Raw genomic sequence first — 20,734 nt, 5'->3', positions numbered from 1 at the left:
GAATTCAAGTCAATAGCGTAAAACAGAAATATTGATTTATAATTAATACTGCACAAAGACTTGCCGTTAAACAAACATTTAGGTATTTATTTAATTAGACGTCGTCAATTTGAATCGTATTCCTAATTAATATACATATTACATAACTACTAGCTTTCTGCCAGCGGCTTCGCCCGCATAGTAAATAAATAAATATTTTAGCACAATTTTCGCACGGCACGATCTGATCCCATACTAAGCTTTCGCAAACCAGATGGCTGATAAACATACATAATACATAAATAATTTGAAATAAATACTTATTTAGACAATCGCAAAAGAGCAATCATCTATGTTCATCACACAAATATTTGCCCTGGGTGGGAATCGAACCCACGACCTCTGTCTTGGAAGGCAGGGTCACTACCAACAAAGCGGTCAGTCAAAATAAATATAGTCAAAGAAAAACTCGCATAGTTCCCGGTCCCGTAGGATCTCCGGGATAAAATTTGAAGTAAATCCATGCCGTACTTTTTGAGTTTAGCCCGCACATACGCACAGAGAAACAGACAAAAATTCTAAAAAATATTTTTGGCTTCGATATCGATTGTAGATAACGCTCCAAGTATTCTTTAAAAAAAAAATTCAATGTATGTGTATGTGTTCAGTTTTGACTTCCCTAGTTACAATTTTATTATATGTAAAGAATATAGCCTAATATAATCGACATCCTGAATCCTCTGTCTTAACGGTGGAGTGACTCTAAACGGACAGCACAAGGTTATTGGATATGCTGACGATCTTGCAATGGTAGGGGAAACAAAGCAGCAAGTGACAGAAGCTGTGGCATGCCTCAAAGAAGAAGCCGCAAAGATTGGGCTGAGTATCAACGATACAAAAACGGAGTACCAGCACATGCGCCGATATAGAAATACAAGACAAAAGCGTGAAGATCTTACCGTTGGAGACTCCATCTTCAAGGGTGTAGCCACATTTAAGTATCTTGGATGTCCTGTAACTCCTGTAACCGACACTAATAGTAGAGAAGAGGAGATCGAACTTCGTGTCCAAAACACTTTGCGGCGTAACGCAGGCCTACACAAGATACCTGTGTCCAAACTATTAAGCAGACGTACAAAGTTCCGAATATACAAAACTGTGATAAGGCCGATACTTATGTACGGCTGCGAAACCTGGACGCTCACCCAAAAGGAAGAAATGAAACTCCTCGTAACGGAACGCAAAGTACTCCGAAAAATACTAGGCCCGATCCGCTCAGGTGACGACAGTTGGAGAGTGAGAACAAATAAGGAGCTAGAGACACTTTTCGACGAACCGAACATCTTAGGAGAGGTGAAAGCGCACAGGCTACGATGATTAGGCCACGTAATGCGAATGGAAGATGATCGTGCTGCTAAGCGGGCTTACTTGGGACGTCCTTCAGGCCGCCGGCCAGTCGGCCGCCCTAAGTATCGCTGGGCAGACCAAGTAACCAACGATCTAGTGACACTGCACAGAAGAGACTGGGAAAACATCGCTCCGTGCCGGGATAAGTGGCGTCTCTTGCTGTCGGAGGCCAAGACCCACTTTGGGGTCACCGCGCCAGATAGTAAGTAAGTAAGTAAGTATAATCAACATACCAACTACACTATACACCTGCTGCAGCTGCTATCCTAATTCTATACCTCCCGACAATATGACGACCACGTTCAGAGTAAGGGATAAATTAATAAGGGTCTCTAACTCATAGAAATCTAAATAACAAGGCAATAGAAGTGGTAAGCGCGCGTGACATTGTCGCCGCTCAGGTGGTTACCATGCCACAAGTCTGTTCGTCGCTTGGTGGTCGCTTGTTCAGTTGTTCCTGACACGTGCGTGAGTAAACATGGTGTGTTACAGCATTTCCCAGTGCGGAAATTCTTCCATAAATTGTAATTATACTAATAAAGGAATAAAATTTCACCGGTAAGTATTTTTGTATATAAATATTGCCGTTTTTCCTTAAAATTATAGAATATTTACAAGTATTGCGAGTGTCACCATAGTAATCGAAATAACAATGAATGACACAGTCGACCATTCTTATTATCACGTTTTACACAAATTTCAACCTTATTTCTATGAATTTATGTTCAAAGTTATATCTATTGAAAATTGACAACCTCTGTTGTAGAAAAGCCGAATTTTTGCGTATTGGAGCAAAAATAAACAAAACGTCTCATATACTTAGGGATGTTATTCTAAAATAAACCGTAAATTCGTGCGTTAGGATACATATTAAAAAGCTTAATTTAATATTTAAGTTAGTTTTCACTAAAATCAAGCTGTCCAATTAAAGGCATAGTTTACTTGTGTGTACTGTTTAGCTATCGGTTTAAATGTGTTGATTTTGGCGACAGCGGTTTTCATACGAATTATGACATTATAGCACTTCTATGTGTCTTGTTATTTAGATTTCTATGGTCTAACTCTAAGTGAATCGTAAAAATTAATTAGCCAACTTGGAGTTCTAATTAATTTTAAGCAACACCTTAAAGAAGTGTGAAATTACTAGATAAAAAGTATTGGATACTTGCCAAAGGATTTTGGATTTAGTTCAAGATGACAAAAACTAAAAAAGTATGTACTTACTACATGTGATGTTTAAACGTTTTAATTTTTAGGGTGATACCTAATATGTATACACAATTGCAATAAAGTATAATAACGTTAACTACACTTAAAATTAAAAATTTAGAAGCCGCACTTACCGAAATACCTACACTAATAATTTCAATTCGTTCGACAGTATAGACATATATTTAATAAACAATAAACATTTTTTTTATTATTTACAAAAGTTAATTACTTAAGTAAAAAATGCACGAAAAATGTATACCTAAGTAGAACTAAGTATTGAAGTGGATAGGTATAATAATTATGAACAACTATTTTATTTTCGTTACCAAAATGTACCTAATATCTCCTCCATAGTCCATACTAAGTATATTATGTAAATATATACAAATATGAATGGAAGATTTGGTAATAAATACAATTCTAAGCAATGTAGTTGGCATCATTCGCTTACGCGCTCGTGTATTTTCTTACATTGTATCATTTAAATGTGCGCAATTTATAATAATGAAATTATATGTGTCTACATAAAATTATGAAATATGCTTATACACTATTATGAAAAACATTATAATTTTATGTTCATACATATTATATCACTAGCTGTGCCCGCGACTTCGTCCGCGTGGAATAGTGACTGCATAGTAGTTACTACTTAACACACAATTATTGAGTAAACACGTCTTGAAACACGTACTATCATATACAACTAAATTATAAGTACTTACACATTATTATAAAGTTAAGAAATAAAATAAATAATAACACAAAAGAACTGTTAGTAAAATTTATTACTAAACTGAGCTAGGTATAAAACTTAGGTACAGAAGAGTTCAAAATTTCCAGGATGTGGTTATTCTCCCGCTCCCATATTCCTTCTACTTTCAAAGACGTTCAACTTTTCCCTTTCACCCCTAGTAAATGGCAGAACCGATTTTGATCTAAACCATGTCTAATCATACCTATATATTATGTACATGTCATATCCTTTCGTTTGGTACCTACTCCATTTGGATTATTTATCCCCACTATCACCTCTAAGGTGCCCTATATGTAATAAACAGATTAACCAATTTTGATAAAACATGACTAATTGTAATTCACACGTCATTTGATATGCCGCTTGATTATATTATTTGACCACATTCGATTATTCATTCCCACTTTTACCGCTATAAATCAATAAATGGATGAACCGATTTTGATTAAATATGCCTCATCATACTTCTCACGTCAGGTCATGCCCTTTCATTTGATATGCCACTTGGGTATATTATTTGACAACTTTTATTCCCACTTTTATACCTATATCCAATAAATAGATGAACCAATTTTGATAAAATATGTCTTATTGTACTTTACACGTCATGTCTTTCATTAGATAAGTCACTTGAGTATATTTGATAAAATTTATTTATTTATTCCCACTTTTACCCCTATATCAAATAAATGGATGAACCGATTTTGATAACATTGGACTACTTAATTGTTTCTGACAGGTCATCTTTTTTCATTTGATATATCACTTGGGTATAACAGACAACATTCGTTTTTTTTCATTCCCACTTTTACCCCTCTATATAATAAATGGATGAACCGATTTTGATTAAATACCTATGCCTCATTATACTTCTCACGTCAGGTCATGCCCTTTCATTTGATATGCCACTTAGGTATATTTGACAACTTTTATTGCCACTTTTATCCAATAAATGGATGAACCAATTTTGATAAAATATGTCTTATTGTACTTTACACGTCATGTCTTTCATTAGATACGTCACTTGAGTATATTTGATAAAATTCATTTATTTATTTCCACTTTTACCCCTATATCAAATAAATGGATGAACCGATTTTGATAAAATTTGACTAATTGTTTCTGACATGTCGTCTATTTTCATTTGATATATCACTTGGGTATAACCTACATTAACAACCTACATTAACAACTAACATTCGTTATTTTCATTCCCACTTACCCCTATATCTATACTAATATTATAAAGAGGAAAGGTTTGATTTTTTGTTTGTTTGTTTGTATGAATTGAATAGGCTCCGAAACTACTTGGCAGATTTGAAAAATTCTTTCACTGTTGGAAAGCTACATCATTTCTGAGTGACATAGGCTAGGTTTTATCCCGGAAATCCCACGGGAACGGGAACTATGCGGGTTTTTTTTTGAAAACGCGGGCGAAGCCGCAGGCGGAAAGCTAGTAATATAATAAACAACTAATGTAACAAAAAAACGCATCTAATTGGTATTACCCGTTAGCGAGCTACGGTGGCACAGACAGACACGCAATACACACATAGCGGACATAACACCCCTCTTTTTGCGTCGGGGGTTAAAAATAATACCTACGACATAATTTCAAAGACCTTTTATATAGAAAATTTACCTAGAAGTAACCATAATGCTACATATTTGTGCTGGTTTTAGACTTATGAGCAAAAATCTAAATAAAGGTCCTTTGACCCCCCTACTACCCCCTCAGCATAACCACCCCCCCCCCCCACGCTTGGGGACTTTCGATATGATCATCTGGACATGTCAAGGAATAACTTTAGCGTATAATTTACGTAATAAAGTAATTCATGTATAGAATGCCTTAGCAAATGTTCGCTGTGATTACTTAAATGGTCATAACTTTTTTATTTATGAACCGATTGACATGAAATAAACACTAAATGTTAAATGAAGCTTACCACAATATATTAGTGAAAACCGCATCTAAATCGGATAAGCCGTTTCTGAGATTAGCGTGTTCAAACATACAGACAAACAGACAAACAGACAAACAGACAAAAATTTTTTTAACAACAGTTTTGGGTTTGGGATCGATTTAGTAATAACCCCTGCTAATTTTTTTTTACATATTTTCATTGTACAGACACCACTTTTCTAGAATTTTATTATATGTATATTGATTACTGTAACGAAGATTGTTAGGTTGTATAAAAAGCTTTTGGTTAGTTTTAGTTAAAGCGCCATCTAGTGGAACGCTAGCACTCCGTGTAAGGTTGTTGACAGAAGTTGCGGGACAGCCTGCGCGCACGCAGCCGCCCGCGCGTCAACACATAGCGAGCAACTTGAAGTTTGACCAACATACCAGCCAGACAAGTTACCATTCATCAGTCACAGTTGCCGCTGCGTTTGGAACCGGTGCTATCGTGCGCCATACCTTTATGTATTATAACAATTCGGGGAAGGCAGAGTGCATAACATTAAATCAGAATGTAACTAAATAACAGTGATTTTTTTCAAAAATTATTCCTCTTCGCCTTCTTTAGTTACTAACGTCGAAAAACTTTTTATTACTTTCTAAAACGTATTTAATTTTCCGCGTGTGCGCGCCAACAAAACGTGTGTGTGTATAAATAAATATTAATTTTATAGTTGTTAAACTGCGTTCGACATGACTATATCATATGCCGGTGAAGTTCCAAATGGCAGCAGTTTCGGTTGTTTCTGGCGAATATTGTTGAAGTAAGTTGTGTGTGTATCGGCAGAGCGAGAAGAATGAGGTGTAGCTGAATGTTTACAATATCGACCCTGGTCCACGGCCGCAGGCTCTCAGTAACCTGAACAGCTGTTCCGAGCGTCGACAGTACATACGTACGTGATTAAATTGCAGGCCGTTTGCCTGTTGCCACAATTGTTATTACATTACAATGGCTCCTCCTCCAGCTATTGTGACGTACGACTTTTGTTAAGTACGTTTAACACCACCCAACTCTCATTACTATGGTTAACATTTGCATCCAACTTGAACCGTTTAATGTTTTAAATACAGAAATTTGAGATTGTAGAGAATAACACTGAGTTGGCCTTGGAGTTGTCGCCGTCGAGGTGATGGTTTTGATTAGTCCAAAGTGAGCTAGTGACTAGTGTTCAATGCTGGTCGTAGCTTGGCCCTGACAACGAAATGTGGCGAAAGTTAACTGTGACGCATAAGTCAGATGATTAATACCTTTTCAAATCAATCAGACACAGCTGATAAATAACCTTTAGTAAATAACATTTGAGTATTTTTTTAGACTACACTAGAGTAGAGTAATAAAATATATTCCTGTGCCTTCAGTGAAGTCATTTTATGATTTCTACGTGGCTTTATGTATTTAATATTTGTTCACACTTCATCATAGGCACTACAAATTTTACGCTATACTTATTTACCATATGTTATGAATTTAAAAGCAACTTGAATATAATAATAATAGTAGCGATAATAATTTTGCGTTACTTATTTCATGAAAGAATAAATAGAATCGTGTTAGAATTCTGCCTAGATACCGCTATGCAGAGTTGTTTGACTACCTATTTGTTTTGCTTATTTTACAAATGAAACTCAACGGTAAACTCAGCAAATCAATTTAATAGAGATCTCAAATATGTAACAAACGACACAGATAGTTGTACATGCGATACGATTCAATAATTCGTTTACAATAATAATATACCCATTCAGTCTCCACCTAAAACGCGGATGGGACGAATAAATAAATAAACTAGCGGAAAAATAGTCGATAAAACTTATAAAAACTTTCTATTAAAAACGATACGATTATATAAAAGAACCTGTTGAAAAAATGTTACGTTGTTGAAAGAATCCTTAATTGAAATCTTGCAATTTATTACGGCAACAAAAAAATCTGCGGCAGAAGAATTTGTATACAACTTTAAATGATAGTTATTTATCAACGAAACTATCAATAATAGAGGATCTTAGAAAAGAATTGGTTATTTCATGCGATTTAATTGATACCCTTAAATATTTATAAGTGCTATTTTAGTTGCTTGCCAAGATAACTTTCTTGCGTGTCAACGGGCAACTTCAGAATTACCGAGTAGTCTCAAGTACCTAATTCAAAGCTATTAAAATACAAGCTGCTCTAATATAGGTATATACAAGTTTTAAAGGGAAATAAAAGAAGAATAATTAAAAAACCTTATAGAAACCAGTTCAAACGAGGCCTATGTTACACTGATTCTGAAGGATACAGATAGGTACATATATTATACGTTGACAAGCCTTCCAGTACAACTCAAACTTTATTCAACCGCTTATAGTAGGGGAGGCCAAGAGGGGATTTTGGGATTTACTCGAGCGCGTCAGATTACTATAAGGGACGGTACCTTAGCTATTCATTAGTACCTCTAGTCAATATGAGCAGTAGTGGTTGGTGGGTGCGCTCAGGGGCCCCGCTGGAAAATTTGAATAATCCATAATTCCCTAAGGTTGAGCTCGAATCGTCAGATTAGCGAAATGGGGACTTCTTATATTGTAATTAACCCCCCCATATATTAATCTGACGCGCTCGAATAATATTACTTTAATTTTTTACCCTTTCTTCATAGCGATTAAATCGCCACTTAAATCGTCAGATTAACGTATACTTTTTTTCAGTGACGTCCTGGAGCATGCAAAATATCAATATCTAACGCGCTTGAGTATTTCCAAGCCAATTTTTTTCTTTTTTAAATTAAAAAAAATCAAAAAACCCTTCCCCACCGCTAAAAGTGAAAACATTATAGGACCTTTTTTTCTCGCTATGGTCTAATCTACCAATTCTAATAGGTTCCCGTGACGCTCGAGTAAATCCACATTTAGCATCCTGGGCTCCCCTACTATTACATCCTACTATACTATTAAAAAGGCGAAAGTTTGTAAGTATGGATGTATGGATGTTTGTTACTCTTTCACGTAAAAACTACTGAATGGATTACAATGAAATTTAGCACACATATAGAAAGTAACTTGGATTAACACATAGGGTAGGTTTTATCCCGGAAATCCCACGGGAACGGGAGCTATGCGGGTTTTCCTTTGAAAACGCGGGCGAAGCCGCGGGCGGAAATCTAGTAGGTATTATATCAATGGACAATGCCTTCATCACTTATCTACTATGTAGGAACTTACTGGTACCTATATAAAAAATGTCACCTAAGCTTACAAATGTAGCCAAAAAGTTTGATATTCGGTACACTGACCTAGAACCAGAACGTCATTAATTGGATTACATTGGACGTTTAATTGATTCTACTATCGATAGGTTATAACAATGAAGACAACAGTGTAATTAGTTGCACTTTAATTTCGCTATTGTAATTTACACTACTGGTACAAAGTTATACCTACATCAAACTTTATTACCTAGGTAGGTATGACATAATAAAATTATTAATATTTAGGTACTGATACTGAACTCCAGTCCTTTTTCGGTCTATCGTTGATTTTTTAAATATTTTACACATTCTTCAGTATTGGATAAGTACTAACATTGGTTGTTTATGAATTAAACTTTACACTTTTTGAGTTTGGCTATATATTGCTCAACATTATATTAAAGGTTTTAGTGAGAAAATCTCTGCGTCAATTTATTTGCGACCAGCGCCTTTGTTCAATATCATAAGTCTGACGTCAGATTAAGTACGTTTTATAACGAATAAATATAAAAAGATTCCGCAGATCATTAATGAGTAGATAAGTAGGTACCTAAGTACAATTACAAAGCAAGCGAATATTGTAAAAAATGTCTTTCTGTCATTGTTTTGTATCGGTGTCGGAATCACAAATCTTGCTTGAGCGATTAGACACGCAAATAAAATACAAATTAAACTTCAGTTTTTTACCTAAGTTAAGACAAAACGAGTTTCGCTGTTTGCTCCACGTTACATTGTGCCCTGTTGCAAACAAGAGTCTGCATTTTAATTATCTACGCTATTAATAAACTTTCTGTTAAATCTAGTACTCGTAGTTGTCATTATGAATGCAACTCGCTATATAGAGTTGGGAACAAATCATTGTGTACCTATGCAATTCTTATTCTTCTATTTATGCACCGGAAAGTTGTTTCAATGACCTTGACTAATTTATTATACTCCCACGTTTCAGATCCTGGAAACGGATTACAATTTATAATAACAACATTGAAATGCAACATTTTCTCGGTTTTAAATTAATTTATAAATTGAATCGAAATTACATTTAACAGGATCCAGAGTATATAACTATAAGGTGGTACATATTATGTTGAACTAGGTAGGTATGTATATTTTTATTAGGTACCTAACTATACGTTAATATAGGTATGTATAGATAACAAAAATATACTCTATAAATATTTATTAACATCCAAGTTATCCCTAAATGAAATGAACGAAAAAATAAGAGTCACCATTTGTACTAGAACAATACTATAAAGTTGATAGGTACTTGCAACTAGGGCATGCACCCGGGTTTACCCGGTTCCGAAAAACCCGGGTAAACCCGGGTTTTTTGATGATCTTGAGAACCGGGTCTGAATAGTATGAAACCCGGTTCTCCCGGTTCCGACCAAAATATTAAAATATAAAGTATTATTTATATTTTGCTGCATTATTTTAAGAAATTTATTGTATCTGGCAACGTCAGACTCACGTGCATCGCGAATTTTCGTGCCACGCCTCAAGCGTGGCTCCGATTGGTTGTCTAACCTTAAATGCTATAAGTTTCCTACGGTTATATTACCAAAAAAAATTAGGCTTCGAAAATGACAAAAATTAGGCTACAGAAATATTTTTATTAGATTTCTCGTGAATTTGAAAAGCTGTTAATTTTACTGATTCATATAATGATCCAGTCATGTTTTGCACGCCTCATAAGCGAAGCGTTGAGGTGGGTACTACTGTCACTTCGCGCAAAACATCTGATTTTTTAAACTTAAAATGTCTTTATGTATCATACATTGCACTTGTAAGATACATACATACACACACATATTAAGAAAAAACACTATTTTTAACATTCATGATATTTTTGATGTCATTTTTGTTATTTAAACTAGTTAAAAAACAGTTTAAAAAAGTTCTGTCTTGGACGTCCGTGTGTCTGTATGTGCGGAGGATTTTCTTGTTAACACGATAGCGACCGAAATACTTTACTAATCGAGTCTTTTTTTTTCTCTTACGCTTGAGTATGCTCAGAAATAGAACCCTTTCATTTTTCAGGGTCTGATTCGATGTGGTTAATTGTTATTAAATAAACAAAAATAATAATTAATAAATAATTATTAAAAAAAAATTATGAGGCGTGCACTTTTGGATTTTCCAAACTATTTGTTTTTGGTATCAAGCTGAAATTTATATCGAATACTCAAGTCTTCGGTCCCTTTTATGTGAAAAAGTCGAACTCACAAGCCAACGCATCAAAAGATACAGCCGTAAATGCTGAAAATTTTCGCAAATTTCGACATTCGCATGGGACTCAAAAGCTACAGCAGGGTAGGTACTTTTCATGTTTTTATGTGATATTATGATAACAAGAGCGCCGAGACAACCGTCAAAACGCTAAGAAATAGAATACGCTATCGATACAAATTGACATAAGCGTATGATGTTTTGCCTAAGGATTCGGTCATACTACCAACGACGACGACGACCTCGAACAAAATTTTCATCCAGTCGAAATTAAATAAATTGTGCAAAACACAATTAAAACTATTTTTTCGAGATCAATGGATAAAAAAATAGGTTTTTCGTAGAAACGGTAGCTCCTAGGAAAAAATGTATTTAACCTTTTTTATAGATAATTTTATGATGTCCAATTTTGGTTCCAGGTGATTGTATGATAAACTTACCATCTCGGCGAAAATCGCAATAAAAACTATTCTTTTATTAATTGACCTCGAATTAATTTTTTTCCGAGTACCGTAATGACGGGAGATTTAAATATTTTATTTTGAATAAATTTTGGCAAGATTTGAATTTTGGTCGTGGTCGTCATCGTCGCTGGTAGTTTGACCGAACCATTACCAAAATATCATGAGCTTGTGTCAATAATTAGCGTTAGCAATTTCTATTCCTTGGCGATACTGACGTTTGACTAAGGGCCAAGGTACTTTTATAAGACTGATAAATAAAGAGAAGTATTGAAATTTTGTTTCTTTATTAATTTAATAAAATATGACACTACTTTTGTTTAATTTAGTATTTTTTCCGAAGTATTATAATAGAACCGGGTAACCCGGTTCTACCCGGTTCTGAGCTCGATTTGGAACCGGGTTTCAGAAACTTGGAACCGGATCCGGTTCTGCATGCCCTACTTGCAACGTCATCTGACTTGTGTTAAATGTTTTATATCTTTTTTCCATTCATTTACCCTCTGAAAAGTACTATAAATCTGAAGACCATCAAATTCCCACTCAAAAAATATCCTTATTTCTATCTAGATTTAGGATGTCGAACAAAATAGAGTAACGATCATGGTACTGCGAAATTGTAAGTACATACTAACTACGTATATATATGTTAATTTCCCAAACAATACAGTTATCATCGTACAATAATTGACGTTTACGTAACACTTGAAAGTAAGCGCGTTTGTAATTGATAATGAAGGAGAAATGATAATTATTACAAAAACGTTCACGGTTCGTGGTTTGTTCGGCTTTACACCGAATGAATAGACCGCGGTTCCGTGCGGGGACCCAGGCGCTTTCGATTCACTTGTTTTGTTTTTAAAGAATCGCTCTTCATTGGTCTAGACTTTACACCATATTTACTCAAGTATAAACTGCTATTGCAACTGCTTACAGCTGCTTTTCTATGGACATCCAAATGCATAGTTAATGTTATGCATCCAGAAATTAATACCTACTCAATATTGTAGATACAAAATTAACTTATTACTTTTTGTTTACATTAAGTACAGTGTCCAAAGTCCTTCCGGATAAGTTGGGTTTTGTAAATTTTCCAAAAATACCTATGATACAAGTTATACAGGTTATCATAACAACATTCATTTACCTACTAGTTTTTCCGTAACATACTCGTAAAGCACAACTATTTAAAGTGCCAACTAAATATCCTATCTTGAGTACGATACATAAAGCAGTTTTGAATCAAGATACTATAATAATATGTCCTTCAACGTAGGTATATCTTTATGCATGCAAGATTAAGGTAATACTTATTTATAAATTATTTAACTTAATTTGTATAAGCTTCTTGACCCTAAAAGTCGTTAATCAAAGTATTTTTCCTTTGCAGATGGCGTGGAAGTGTCTATAAGTTGGTGTGGCGCGAATTACTAGCATACCTCACATTATATTACACTATCAATTTATTATATCGATTTGCTATGACTGAGCAACAACAAAGGTGAGTTTAGCAATTACTGGAATCATTAGCGATTCTTACACTATTCATAAAGGCTTAGGCCTTATAGATACATCTTGCTAATTAAAGCGATCGATTCCGAGTATCAAAATGATGGCCAACAATTATTTATATTTCTAAATGAAGAATATTAAATCTAAATGAATCAAATAATCAGACAAAAAAAATATATTTTAAATTGTACCTAATACAAATGTTTCTGAAAATCTCTTACTCAAAAATGATAAAACCAATTTCCAACTGAGAAAATCACATCAACTTTTATGATACACTACCGAGGCTGCATACGGTGAGATTGCGTTGCACCTGTGTAAATTCGTATTACTATTACGTTTATATTTGAGTAAACTTCACTTTCCTATCGATATGCAAGAGCATGAAATGAAATCTAATTGTATAGGTATTGGCTGATATTGATATTAATTTTAAATATTTGTTGTAAGTAACTATTACCTTGTTTAGCGATCGGTCTATGTTCGTAACATATGAATATCATTCCAACATTAGTTAATGCCGTCTCATATATCTTTAGAAATGGAACGAAAAATAAAACAAAACTTTAATTTGTAATAATATATTATGAGGTGGTAATTTATTTATTTATTTATTTAATTTAAAGCACATACTTACACATAATTATTAACATAGCTGGATAGAAGTTTTTTCAGCAGTTAAATGTATACCCATCTAATTCACGGAATCAAAACAATTCACTTCTTATCGACATTTTTCATATACCTGTCTCGAAAATGTCGTCAAATAGCTGGAATTTTCACACTCTTTTATGTACATATTTCTAGTGAAATTATGTTCCTATTGAAAATTTACTCGATTATTCATTTATGAGGAAAATCTCTAATTTTAATCTATCAAGTATTAAGCCCTATAATCTCTTTGCTGGCGAGTAGCGATTCTCAAAGCAAAATAGAACCTCTTTGACTTATTCTAAGGTGCATATTCACATGCCATACGTTAAACAAATTTTAATGATGCTATTAAAGTTGGAACCAAAACACGTCGCTCTGAAAAGACCACCGCTTCACTTTTCGTCAATAACGGGCTAAAGGTTTTCAATAATATAAGCGTAGTTATAAACTTAAAGAGCAACTATGGAGTTTCTTGCCGGTTCTTCTCCGTAGATACCTACTGCTTTCCGAATCGGTGGTACTTAAATGTTAAAAATATGTACCTAATGACGTTTTTAAAGTGCTTATCTAGAAGAAGTCTAATTGAATAAATAAATGTTTGAGTTTGAGTTTGAGTTTGAAAGGCTAAAATCCCTTTAAAGTCCTCATTTTAACTGTAAGTTTAATGAAAGCTCTTTTCTACAATGCTCTATTGACTCTCTAGCACTGCGAAAACGCTTTGAAATCTACTTCGTAGAACCGTTTCAACTGTATTTAATTTAGTACGTATAGGAATCTATACACAAAGTGTCAAAATATATGAACGCTATTTTTGAGATTTTAGTATATACTTTATTTGAAGTTTGCATATTTATTGCAATTTTAATATGTACGTATTTTTACGTTTGATAGTATTAATATTTAACTTTTTTTAGTCCGGCTATTCAATAACGGATTGGTTGACCGTACGCGTAGGCCTTTCATAATAAAATCTGATTCATAATAGATATCCTCGTTAGTTTTTACTTCTCTACCAGCTAGGGTTACGAAATATTCGTATTTGTTGTATTGGATCATTAGGTACACGGTAAACCATGATCGCATGTAGGTATTAGTAATTTGTAAAAATGTAAGGTTATCGGTAATAAATAAAAAAAGCTCATTAGTTTTAAAACATAAAATAATTGATAATTCCATAAAGGGTTATTGTAATACTGTAATATTATTGTAATACTGTGGTTATATCTTCTTATGTTTAGAATGGATTCCGATTATTTTACGTTCAAATAATATCAAGATAGATTCCAAAGCGATCTCATTGACGTAACATAAAATTATTTTAATAAAAAATTAAGGACAAACTGTAAAAATTTGCTAACAAGCTAACTGCTATCTCACTTTTGAAAATGACCATCGTTTACAGTTTTGTCCAAACATTGCAATATAATTCTCACATATAGTGTGTGACGTTCCAATGACGTTAATGCAAACGTGCGCCAGCTATGCCAAATTAGCTTTACACCCACACGAATAAGCAAAAAAATAATACGCAAAGACACGTTTTACCCAACAATTATCTCACGCGACTTAATTTTACAGCCATTTTGTTTTAATCAGCGGAAACAATTGCATCAAGGTTGCATATTCTTGCATAGAACGTGCATTTATTATTATGCTATATTTTGCACTATTTTTCCTTCCTGTTTCACCTCTTCATATGCAAATAGACAACGTTCATTATTTACTTAAATTATATCATAATAATAGAAGCCAGATGCTTACTAAGAAAATCTTGCTTCGTATTTTTGTTAGGTATTTTATTGAAGAGTTTGTGTATTGTCTTGTAGTCTATAAAATTAAAGAATCAGGATTATTCATAGTTTGTTTCATTTTTGTTTTCTACAATAATTAATAATTCTTATTTGTTTCTAAAATGTGTGTACCAAATGGTGAAATTTACTTTTATATTACTAACAACAAAAAATTACCTTTCCTCTTTATATGTAAGTTTAGATAACAAGAATTGTAAAACATAAAAGGTAAAATGACGAAGGTGTTAAAATTATACAGCAAACACAAATGCATTTATTTACATAAGCCTTACTCACACAACTTACTGATAAAGAAAATGCTTTTATGTTTCTTAGAAGATCGGTTGTTATAACTATTTGCTTTTTTAAATAAATCTTGTTTGAGAAAACATGCTTATATGAGGATAAACGTGTGATTTAACTTTTTATAAATATCCATTAATCTACATAATATAAATGTATCGCCAAAAGTATTGCTAAGCATAAAATTCCAGAATAGCTCTACAGATTCGCCATTTTTTAATGTTTTCGTTAATGTTCAATGAATGTTCTTATGCAGAGAAACACAAAAACAGGGAATTGGGCACAACAACGTCTGCTGGCCAGCTAGTAATTATTGAAATGAAAACTTCTTTAGCGGCGTTGGGTATAAAATCTTAAACTCGCGTCAGGACACGTGGCCTGATCGAAAAAGCGTAAGACGGATATTTTTTTTTTAGCCCTTATATTCCATGCGTAAGACGGATACCATTCCAAAATATCAAACATGCTGAACGTTAATAAATAATAATCAAGTTTTCACTTCTGCCGGCACTCCCGGAGTGCAACCCGTCTTTTTTTATTTATTTTTATTCGATATATCGAATTCCGAATTCTCTTCAAAAATTCTTTGCACTCCCAGTTGCCATCCTCAATATTTTAAAGTAGGTAGTCTAGCAGATTCTCTCTGTATGGTTTGTATAATCCTATGATGATTGCTATTCATAGTGAATGATATAGGTAGGTGCATTGATTTAGGCAGATGTTTAATAAATAATTACCCTACTACTTGTGTAAGCAAGTTATCAGAATATATTTATAATACATATTATCTTATATCCTTATATCCTTGAAGTTGTACAAACTATACTATGAACTACAATATCGTAACTCCTAACGAGCTCAGTTGACATAAATTTTAAGTGAAATTGAATCGCTGCTGAAAAGTTAGTATCGGGATTTCAGATGGAAATTTTAAATTAGGCTTTTCAAGGGTATTATAGGCTGTAGTCAAATGGAAATTTCCTTATGTTATAATTATAATAAATTCGCTGTCTTTTCCCTCATTATTCATTGACACTACTAAAATTTACGGGGATTTTTCTGTTCTTTACTATAAGTTTTTACGTAGAAGCTACACGGTGTTGTATATGTACAGAAACTGATCCATTTCTCGTATAAAGCGCAGATATCTTTCATAAGTATTTTGATTAGAGATAACTTTTCTTTACAAACAGTGAATGATCAATCTTTTATGCCCGAAGGACCAAATTTTAAACTTTACACTAGCATGCCCCAAAGGCCAAATTTTGTACTTAACCCCTATTGAAATGCAATGCATCAAATGCGTCTGAAAACTTTCATAACTTTAAAATAAAATATTATAAGTTGCTATTTCAAAATCTTTAACTAACAGCGATAGAGGGGTCTCCATGTATGGATGTGAGACGTACACATTTTTTAAACACCTCTTGACAGATTGGAATTATATATATTATGTTTTAATTAATTGAATGATCACTTTTACATAGTGTAAAGGTAGAGTTACAAGATCAATTACACCCGTTATCCGTCAATAGGGTCACAGAACATTACTGATATCATTTCATGGTTCATTAATGACATTACCTATCTCAGATTTCTTGGATATTTTTTTCATAATACTTTTGTATCCTGTTAATTAATTGTAGAATACATTTTATAGCTTTGTAAATGGCTTGTATTTTTAGATTGTTTTAATTATAGTTGAGTTATTGAAAGCTGATATGTATACCAGATAAAGTTGTGAAATATTAACAAAGTTACTGAAAATAATAAAGAAATAAAACCTGTTTACTACTTAAGCTTTTCCTCTTTACCGTTGAAGATTAATTTAAACCAATAAAATGTATATTTTTCATAAGGAAATATAGTTACGACGCGACGCGACGGTTTGAGTTCGTTCTAAAATTTGTAACTCATAATAATCGGGGGGAAGTACCTGCTCATATACAGGGTGTCCCACTGTTGGTATACTAAGCTCAAAGGAGGTTATAGTTTTGCATACGCTGAGTATGTAAAAAATACTTATAAAATTCCAGACGAATTTTTATTCAAATAGATGAATTCTTAAAACTCTATGTTGTACACCCATAACAAGCAACCCGCCCAACTTTGCCACTAGCACGTGAGTTATCGTTTAAGATTATGTTTTCATAGACAAAATGCTCACATTAGATTAGCGGTATATGCCGGCTGCGCGAAGCTAGAGAAGAAAACATGGATTTTCAGGAAAAATATAGCAAAAAATTTTTGACGTAATTTTGTTGTTTAAGTATTTTTTACGTGATCAGTGTACGCAAAACTACAAGGCCCTTCGCGCTTAGTATACCAATAGTGGGACACCCTGTATACCTAAGATGTAATTTTGTATAAATAATATTATTGTAATACATGCAAAAATCTTGTTTGTTTTCTCTATTGCTGTTATAATAAAGTTGTAGAGCTTTCTTTATATTTCCATTTCCTATAAATTTCTCGCTGAAGTTTTTTATTAGCGATCTTGTCTTTAATGGAATAAAAATCTTCGAGTTCAATGTACTTTAACAACATTTTGCTAATTAATTAGGTTTTAAATGGTATAATTGATACAAATATACGTATAGAGTAGCTTTCCCCGGATGTAGGTTAAAAGCCTTTTGAAGAGTGGACAGTCCGGATAAATAAACATGACGCGATGCTAGTTTCATTTGATGAATTGTTATAATATTCAATTCTATTGAACTCGGTCACAGCGCAGAACGAAGTTAGGTATATTGTTTATATCTCAATTTTCTGTAATCAGTTACACTCTTTGTGTCACTCTTAATAACACGTATAAGAACAGGTGTTTTGAAGAATACACCCAAATTTAATTTTAATGATAATAATTCTAAATATAAAATTATACGTTCATAATCGAAAGAGATCAAAGTTGTAATTCTGGATCCGATTCATGTATCGATTTTTTGTACAATTACACAATCATATTTTTTATTAAGTAATGATCTCAAAATATATGAAGCAAGGCGTGTTTGTATTACGACCGCGGAGCTGTCATATCGTATGGCTTTATGTTGGTTAAATCACGTTTTCTTCGGGTGATACTCAATACTAGGGCATGCAGAACCGGATCCGGTTCCAAGTTTTTGAAACCCGGTTCCAAATCGAGCTCAGAACCGGGTAGAACCGGGTTACCCGGTTCTTTTATAATACTTCGAAAAAAATACGAAATTAAACAAAAGTAACTGTAAAAGTACCTGATAGACCTTTATTTTACGCGGCTTGTGTCTTATTTTATTAAATTAATAAAGAAACAAAATTTCAATACTTCTCTTTATTTATCAGTCTTATAAAAGTACTAATAGTACTAAAAGTACGCTAATTATTGACATAAGCTCATGATATTTTGGTAATGGTTCGGTCACACTACCAACGACGATGACGACCACGACCAAAATTCAAATCTTGCCAAAATTTATTCAAAATAAAATATTTAAATCTCCCGTCATTACGGTACTCGGAAAAAAATTAATTCGAGGTCAATTAATAAAAAAATAGTTTTTTTTTGCGATTTTCGCCGAGACGGTAAGTTTATCATACAATCACCTGGAACCAAAATTGTACATCATAAAATTATCTATAAAAAAGGTTAAATACATTTTTTTCTAGGAGCTACCGTTTCTACGAAAAACCTATTTTTTTATCCATTGATCTCGAAAAAATTTTTTTAATTGTGTTTTGCACAATTTGTTTAATTTCGACTGGATGAAAATTTTGTTCGTGGTCGTCGTCGTCATTGGTAGTGTGACCGAATCCTTAGGCAAAACATCATACGCTTATGTCAATTTGTATCGATAGCGTATTCTATTCCTTAGCGTTTTGACGGTTGTCTCGGCGCTCTTGTTATCATAATCTTCTTATATATAAAAATGAATCGCAAAATGTGTTGGTAAGCGCATAACTCGAGAACGGTTGAACCGAATTCGATAATTCTTTTTTTATTATATTCCTTGAAGTACGAGGATGGTTCTTATGTAAAGAAAACGTAAACATGTACCACGGGCGAAGCCGGGGCGGACGGCTAGTATCACATAAAAACATGAAAAGTACCCAGCTGTAGGTTTTGAGTCCCATGCGAATGTCGAAATTTTCGAAAATTTTCAGCATTTACGGCTGTATCTTTTGATGCGTTGGCTTGTGAGTTCGACTTTTTCACATAAAAGGGACCGAAAACTTGAGTATTCGATATAAATTTCAGCTTGATATCAAAAACAAAAACATGACTGGATCATTTAATATGAATCAGTAAAATTAACAGCTTTTCAAATTCACGAGAAATCTAATAAAAATATTTCTGTAGCCTAATTTTTGTCATTTTCGAAGCCTAATTTTTTTTGGTAATACAACCGTAGGAAACTTATAGCATCTAAGGTTAGACAACCAATCGGAGCCACGTTTGAGGCGTGGCACGTAAATTCGCAATGCACGTGAGTCTGAGGTTGCCAGATACAATAAATTTGTTAAAATAATGCAGCAAAATATAAATAATACTTTATATTTTAATATATTGGTCGGAACCGGGAGAACCGGGTTTCATACTATTCAGACCCGGTTCTCAAGATCATCAAAAAACCCGGGTTTACCCGGGTTTTTCGGAACCGGGTAAACCCGGGTGCATGCCCTACTCAATACATAGATGAGGCATTCAAAGTAAATACGAGGCTTTTATTTATCTTCTATTCTACACATCAATCAAGTTGAGAATAATTAAAGGAACACACAAATCGTCGAATCTGAATAGGGTACACAGGCGGAGTCAACATTAATCTGTACTCGGTTATTTTCTCTCGGTAATGCATCGATTTCACAAGCATAAAATCGAGCGTGGATATTGCAAGTAACATTTGATCAAATTGTTTCCGCGTGTAGTCAAGACAAATATTTCACTGCATTAAACATTTCTGTTGGTTTGTAATCAGAATCTGAAAGACAATGCATGTTTATACCATTTTATACCGTTCGTAGCCGACATTGTGATGTTATCAATGGATAGTTCAAACATTTCCTTTTATATGTACGGACTTATTTATTTAAGAACTTTAGTGATGTGTGTTTGAATAAATGTACACAGTGGTGACTGGTGATGCCTTACTGCATAATTTTTATTTTTAGTTCATATTTCTAACAATTCTAATTCAGCTACTCGCCCCTACAGTAGTCTTATCTGTGCACATATTAAGACAGACTTGAAAACAAGTTTT

At 33.5% G+C, this 20,734-nt stretch overlaps 2 protein-coding genes across 4 annotated transcripts in view; both read left to right on the top strand.

Annotated features, from left to right (window-relative positions):
* The first annotated feature begins 786 nt into the window (after positions 1–786).
* On the top strand, positions 787–1,356 carry LOC149491144 (uncharacterized). The gene has a single exon (XM_089700572.1). The coding sequence runs from the start codon at positions 787–789 to the stop codon at positions 1,354–1,356; it is 570 nt and encodes a 189-aa protein (XP_089556698.1).
* Positions 1,357–5,700: 4,344 nt separating this feature from the next.
* The window catches only part of Best2 (bestrophin 2), a 32,229-nt gene continuing 17,195 nt past the window's right edge, over positions 5,701–20,734 (top strand). For 2 of the 3 annotated variants that reach the window (XM_089707993.1, XM_089707923.1), the window contains exons 1-2: positions 5,701–6,085; positions 12,629–12,739. In XM_089707993.1, the coding sequence (XP_089564119.1) occupies positions 6,015–6,085; positions 12,629–12,739 (182 nt within the window). In that variant the 5' untranslated portion in view covers positions 5,701–6,014. The other variant, XM_089708065.1, reaches the window with a different exon arrangement.

This window comes from Colias philodice, chromosome 1 (assembly GCF_061535455.1).
Source record: "Colias philodice isolate Cphi_HAF_F1 chromosome 1, ilColPhil1 Martin Lab GWU primary, whole genome shotgun sequence".
Lineage (NCBI taxonomy): Eukaryota > Metazoa > Arthropoda > Insecta > Lepidoptera > Pieridae > Colias > Colias philodice.
Note: the sequence above shows the minus strand (reverse complement) of the source record. Positions and strands in the feature narration are given on the sequence as shown.

What these genes read in the sequence shown, in the direction of transcription:
- LOC149491144 (XM_089700572.1), top strand. Translation starts at nt 787, where the DNA reads ATGGTAGGGGAAACAAAGCAGCAAGTGACAGAAGCTGTGGCATGCCTC.